The 6,878-nt window shown below is 41.7% G+C and overlaps 1 protein-coding gene across 1 annotated transcript; it reads right to left on the bottom strand.

Annotated features, from left to right (window-relative positions):
* Positions 1-409: 409 nt before the first annotated feature.
* Positions 410-4,984, bottom strand: proca1 (protein interacting with cyclin A1). The gene is made up of 4 exons (XM_020620676.1): positions 4,073-4,984; positions 3,831-3,963; positions 2,345-2,479; positions 410-2,248 (listed from the first exon to the last, which is right to left on the bottom strand). The coding sequence occupies exons 1-4, from the start codon at positions 4,785-4,787 to the stop codon at positions 580-582; spliced, it is 2,652 nt and encodes an 883-aa protein (XP_020476332.1). The 5' UTR covers positions 4,788-4,984; the 3' UTR covers positions 410-579.
* Between the last annotated feature and the right edge of the window lie 1,894 nt (positions 4,985-6,878).

Here is a 6,878-nt window from a genome sequence, read left to right on the forward strand (position 1 = left end):
CTTTTGCTTAAGTAAAAGTAGCAATACCACAGTGTAAAAATACTCTATTACAAGTAAATGTTCTGCATTTATTTGTACAAAAGTACTTTTATGCAGAATGGCACAGTTCACATTAATGTATCTCATATTATTAGGTTATGATGATTGATGTATTAATAAATGTTGCAATTGGTAAAGGTGGAGTTAATGTTAAGTACCATGCTTATAATTTGAGGTACTTCACATACTACTACTGGGTATCTTGTGAATTTTACACTGAGCATCAATACAGTTGAATGATTATACTGTATGATTTAATTAAGCTCATTCTGAAAAGTAACTAAAGTTATCAAATAAATGTAGTGAATACAAAGTACAATATTTATTTTTGCACCAGATACAAAGCAAAGCACTGTCAGATACATTACCAATCATTTAGAAATTTTATTATAGTCATGCAAAATAAAGTATAACAAAACATGATTTCTGTCAATATCTGTGATTTGAAACCAGAAAAGATTATATTCTAAATATTTTAATTTAGTATTTAACTTGTCAGGAAGCAAATGCATCTCATCCATCACGTTTGCGCCACATGGCTCATTGTCGTCTGACAGTTGCTTTCTTCTTCTTCCGAGAGAACTGTGCTCTTGCTTTCTCATTAGAGAACTGAACGGGGCTCATGACGAGAGTTGCTGAGGTGGTCATGTGCTGCATTTCAGATATTTCAGATTTTTGCAGACTGGGCTCTTCAGTAGTTGCAGTGTTGGATGTCACAGTCTGTAGAGGGACTTGAGCTCCATCCCTGAGAGGTAAAGGCATGGCTTTCTTTCTTGGTTTCCTCTGTTTCCTGTGTTGTTTTGTGCTGATGGTAGGGGCAGCTGTTGTAAAACGCCTCCTTTTTCGGTGAGTTTCTAGTTGTTCCATGGGTCCACTAATTGCAGCAGTGATCACAGAACCATCTGTTGTTGTGGGAATAGGGAGTACATTTTTAGAGCTGTTGTGAAAAAGTGGATTTTCACCTGAAAGAGGCAAAACTGTTTTCGTCCTTTTGTTTCTCAGTCCCCTCTCGTTCAACCTTTGCCTTTTCAAAACAGCGAAAGAAGAGTTCAGAGCTCTAATGTGGGCGGTCATATTGCCTAGATAAACACCAGGCCTGTGGGAAACCTGCCACTCTGGGCCAAGGGCCGATGGTACAGTGGCGCTCAGAGGGATCACTTTCAGATCACTGGCAGGGGGATCTTCATGGCCAGCAGCCACAGAGAGAGAAACTAAGCTGACTTTCCTATTTTTTTTCCTGCCCTTTCCATCTTTTCTCTCCTTTGACCTGTTCCTTTTAGCGTTGACACTGACGACAGGTTGCTCTTCAGTGTCATTCCCTAAGCTTTGCTGCTTGGGCTGTGATGCTGGGGTGATGATGGTGAAGGTAGACATGGTGCTTAGAATATCTGTTGTGTTTGCTACAAGCTCTTTGGAAGGAGGAAGAGGAATTATTTTCCTGTTCATCCTCCTCCCCTTTCTTAGCCTTTTGTTTTTGTCTTTCTGTGGAATAACAGTTGTCACACTTGCTGACGTACAAGAAGTGTTTTCCTCTATGAGCATATCAATGTGTGACTCTGCTGGCTTCTTCTGGACTGTCGGAGGTGATGTAATGGAAACAGTCTCCTTATCCATTGCTGGTTCGTCTTTCATGACTTCATTGGAGGGTTGTTCCTTTTCTCCAAGCTCATATTCACTGTCACCCATTCTGTTTGTGTTTCTACCTGACTGGTCAAGCTTCTGTGACTCATTGATGAAGTTACTTAGAGCAATGACTTCTTCTGCTCTGTTGCCAGAGGGAGAAACAGCTGCTCCTTCCTCTACTTTAACACCTGCCTCTGCTTTCTGCTTTCTCCTCCTCCCCTTTCCTTTTCCTTTTTGTTTATTAGTGGTTTTCCTCTTCTTCCCTGTGTTCTTCCTCTTCTTCTTTTCTGAGCTCTGTGTCTCGCCTTTGTCAGAGTCAGGGCTGGAGCCTTGAGAGGTGGAGACAGTAGCGAGGAACTTGATGAAGTCCTCAGCAGCAGTGACAACATTTGTTAGTGAAGGCTCTTCGGTGCCTGACATAGTAGACAAAGTTGTGCTCTCCGGTTTCTCTTCTTCCTTGCTTTTCTTGGAATGTTTGTTTTTGGGAGGCGCTACAGTCAGCTCATCAATGACATCAATACCACGAAAGCCATACGGGACCGCCTCTTTCATCACAGCAATGGGGAACTTCTCATATTGCTTACACCTTTAGAAACAGAATGAAGGGAAGGTTTTGTATGGCGATTTCAGAGAGAAATACAGTTCAGTGCACTGCAAAGCTGCTTAAAAGTTTGATACTTACAGGCCATACCAGTGTCGCTCCTTACACTGGTCTTCATAGACTAGCTCAAAGCAGGGCACACTAAAAATATTAAAGAATGCCTGACCAACAACCCTGGAAGTTGTGTCATTGACTTTCCTCAGACAAGCTTTCAGCCTACAGAGAATGACAAAACAAAGCCCATTTCAGGAATCAATGCAAAAGAGGACATGAGGTGATACAGTAAGAAAACAAGAGAAGAGTCACTCCTAAAACAAGGATGTGCAGTAAAGTCCTGTTTTTTGTGTTTGACTTGAGGCTAAAATTTCAAACACAACTCAGATGCTTCTGCACTCTGGCAAATATCCCAGAATTATCTCTTTCATATTTACTTACTAACCTGCATGGCTGAGCAGAGAGACAGACATCTCTGTGTAAACACCTTCTTCAATGGGAACAAACTATATTACACTTCAGGTTTTTCTACCAACTCAATGTAACCAGCTGTGATGGGCTTTATAAATGAATGTGTATTAAATGTTGCTGAATCACTGTTAGACTGTCTTTAGTTATTACTCCTAAGGGCCACTGCGGCCTTTGGCGTCAAACTGTCCAGTTGTGGAGATTGTAGTGTCTCAGTGTCTGAAGATAGACCTACTGCAATCTGTGCTTATGGGAACTTGTTTTCAGAGAAGAGATTATGACCTTGTCCTCTTTGCTGTACTTGTGTAACAGGCTGATGGAAAAAAGACAGTGAGGTGGCTTTTGTGAGGTTTCTCATTTGTTGAGTCTGTTGGACTCAAAATAAATACTGTGAGGGTCGCCACAATACATTCATTTGAGCCACTGACTGGTACATGTGGTACTGATAACACAGCTTAGTACTTTAAAACATTCAAGACAAAAACCTAACAAAACAAATACAGTTCCTGCCTTAGAAGCTGTTTATTAACAGATAATCATAACCTTTATCTCCAACAGAACTTTATTATTTAAAAAAGTAAAGTAATAAAACAATTTGGCCAGCAACATTTGTTAAAATGACTTAAAAGTAGCAATGGCCAGTTAACAGGTTCTCTGAGCTTTAGTTATTTCTGGTGCATTGCTAAAATATTTTATGATGCTTTAAAAACTGATGGTAAATGCAAAATGTTTCCTAATTTTTAAGAGCTGCATTTATTATTACCTCACTGAAATAACACCTTATCTTTCACTTTGTTATACAGTTCTTTCTGTTGGTTTTGATTTAAAACCCAGTGAGGCTAACTCTTATAAAACTACATCATTATGGTTTCATTGTTTCAGCCGCTAACAGACTCTGCAAATCAATGTCACTTCTATCATTTAAATTCCAGTATAGGCTACAGTTGACGCGCAATGCTTTATAATGGAATAATAATAGTTAATTGATTAACAAGAGTAACTGACTCGATCTCATCAAATCTGTCAGCAATTTTTTAACTAGTGGGATTAACAATGTCTACATGAACGTAAAAACACATTAGGAATAGCACATGTTTGAACTCACTCATCGTCACAGTCACAGTGAGAGATGGAGTGCCACTTGAAGTTAGTGTAGCCGTAACTTGAGGAGAAGGCGTGGATGACATGAGGACAGTGGTCATGGGTACGGCAGCAGCTGTCGGTCTCTGCAGCGCTTCCTGCAAACAGCAGATCACACTTATTAAACTGGCTATATATTTGACACACGGGTACATTACACAAACATTATTTTAATTTGCTTAGAAACAATGAAGTCATATAACCTACCCAGCTGGTCATAGTGATCAGCCATGTTACCGGCTCCACACCACAGGGTCCCTGGATAAGTGAAGCCTCGCTTGGATCTTTCTAAAACCTTGTGCTGCAGCGCAGAGTCATCTCTTTCATCCATTTCCACACTGCCGCTGCGCTCAGACCTCGCTTTAAACTCTCTGCACATCAGTTTGGCTTTGTCCATGTGCGCAAAAACCGTCTGCAGCTCCCGTGCGGCTCTTTGTTCTTTCAGCCCTAACCAACACTCATGCATGAATGAGTTCACCTGAATCTTGTTCACTGTGGCAGAACAGTTCACAAGCTTCCCGGCGGAACTGACCACGGAGCGCACCACCTCCGTTCCATCTGATACCTGGTAAAGGAAATTCTCCTCAAGGTTTGACATTTTTGCGCAAAAGGTGTCGTTGACCACGGAGAACATCTCTTTGACCCCCTTCTCTGCGTCCAAAGCGCGGGTCAATAGGTCGCCTTTGACGAAATTTCTGTTCAAGTAATACATAAAGAAAAAGAGGATCGACCACATGATGCGGCGACCGGCACTTTCAGCACCGTGCGTAACGGAGACAGCTCTGCGCGGTTTCCCGGGGCTCTGAGTCGCCCTAGCACTTTTGAGGCAAAGCTGAATGATGCGAAATTTAATATGATAAATTGCAAATCTGGGAGGAGTCAACCTCATTAACCTCATTAGATTTAGTTTAGGTATCTTCATCTATTACACAATGCACACGGTAACAACAGACGTGCGTATTACCTCACTGCATTAAAGGTACAGGAGATGGTTAATTTGTAGGTTTGTAAAGCATGCACCTCCTGCACCTTTCACCGTAGAGAGAAACGACCGCAAGTTACCTCCCAACCCCCTCAGCTCATCCCCTTAGAAAGTGGAGATTTACTTTGGGAACACGCATTGGAGGAGGTTCCATCTTGACTCGCTTGCCATGGAAACAGGCATGGGGTGATTCTGTCAGCCAAGGAGATTGGACGTCTTTCAAATGCCACAGAAAAAGGAAGTGAATTGATGATGACCTAAATCACAATGCTGGGACAAAAGTCTTTGTCACTGTGGAATGTGAAGAAAGGTTGGCGCTGTCGCACGCATACAAGGACGGAGGCGGGGGGGGCACAGCCACCCGACACTCTGCACAATATTCTGGATTGCTCATGTTGTTCATTTTCCTTCATTTAGAACCATTTCTCTGCCGCTGCAGTTCCCCTGGGGACGCTTTCTAACAATGCACTCAACTAGTTGCACTGTTTGCACTGCCCCTCCCCTCCTCACTCTGCATTCTCACCTGCACTTCACTTTGTAGGGGACTATGTTTCCTGTGGCTAGGATACCTGTGCTGACTGAGATTTGACCTCCTGCTACACATCACAGTTCATTTTCCATATATGGACTGACTGTCTGCTTCATAACTTCCATTAAAACAGATGCACCTTCAAAGGTTTCCTAAATATAATGTCTTGTTGTAAAGAAGTATTTTCTAACAGCCATGCTAATGAGCGACACTGGTGCGGTGGGTCGAGCAGTCGTCTCCATCTGGAAGGTTGAGGGTTCAAATCTCAGTGCCTGCAGGCCACATGTCAAAGTGTCCTTGAGCAGGACACTGAACCCCCCCCAAGTTGCTTGTGATGGTGGCAAGTACGCACACAGGGGCCCTCGGCTCCAAACAAATTTTTTTTGTACATGTTACAATGACGATAAAATAAAGCTCCTTCTTCTAATGTCAGTGACAAAATGGTTACATTTTCTATGACCACTTCACAACAATAGCCAGTCAGTGTTCTGAAAATGGAACGATTTTAATGTGAAAGACCAGCAAGAGGAAAAGTTCTGTTCAGCATTAGCAGCTAAAGGTGTGTTCACATTACATCAGAAAAGCAAAGGTTTTGCACTGCGCGTTCTGTGCTGATGGGCACAGAAACTCAAGTAAAAAGTCTTGGGGGCGCTGTACAAAACAACACTTTCTTAGCTACAATGAGGCTCAAACCGGTTTTTTTTTTTTTTTTTACAAATCTTGATAGCAGTGCTTGCGTGATGAGGTTTTCCTGGTTATATAGGTTGTCTGTCTTTGTCTGATCTCAACATGAGGATCATGTTATTGTACTTTTTGTGAAATTCAGAAATGTTGGTTACATGTTGAGTATAGGCACAGCCAGGGCAAAATATGACACATTAACAAAAGCAGTGATTGGATGCATAGACAAAGGTCAGCGAAACTAAGGTCAAAGTTTAAAAAATTTGAACTTTATTTGTAGACTTTTAAGTGTTGTTTAAAAATGTATATGTTCTGGCTTTTATTCATATGTCCAGTACTGTAGATTTCAGATGTCTTTTAAGTCCATGCACACTGGGCATGGGATGCACGTCATAGTAATATGTCAGATCAATGCCTATTGGACTAATGTGAATTTTTTGGATATAATCTTACAAGATTCACCTGTGAATTAGATGTGAAGAAAAGAAAAGAGGAAAAAACATGCCAGGTCAGCCCTGTGTTTTGTCACATGGCTGATCTTACCCAGAGCTCTGGAGGCAGAGATCCAGCCTACTCTAGGCACTGAAAGCCGCTTGTTGGTAGGCGGGGAGAAATGATGTAAGATCACCAGATGGAACATCTGACTAAATCTTGATGAAGAAAAAAAGAAAAGAAAAAAGTGTTTCTCACGAAATAAAGTGATCGTTGTAGGAGGGATTTGAGAGAAAAAGGAGGCTAATGATCCGGTTGTTCACCAGGAAAGACCTGGAGTCAGCTATCACTACACAGTGAAACAGAAAGGTGTAACTTGATGAAATGTG

This window comes from Monopterus albus, unplaced genomic scaffold, assembly GCF_001952655.1.
Source record: "Monopterus albus unplaced genomic scaffold, M_albus_1.0 scaffold246.1, whole genome shotgun sequence".
Lineage (NCBI taxonomy): Eukaryota > Metazoa > Chordata > Actinopteri > Synbranchiformes > Synbranchidae > Monopterus > Monopterus albus.

Bases quoted from the DNA above. Each gene is read 5' to 3' on its own strand.
- proca1 (XM_020620676.1), bottom strand. From the start codon at position 4,787: ATGAAGATACCTAAACTAAATCTAATGAGGTTAATGAGGTTGACTCCT. The intron at 2,480-3,830 runs GTGAGTTCAAAC...CATTCTCTGTAG, and splicing joins CACTGTGACTGTGACGATGA to GCTGAAAGCTTGTCTGAGGA. The intron at 2,249-2,344 runs GTAAGTATCAAA...CTGTTTCTAAAG, and splicing joins GAGCGACACTGGTATGGCCT to GTGTAAGCAATATGAGAAGT.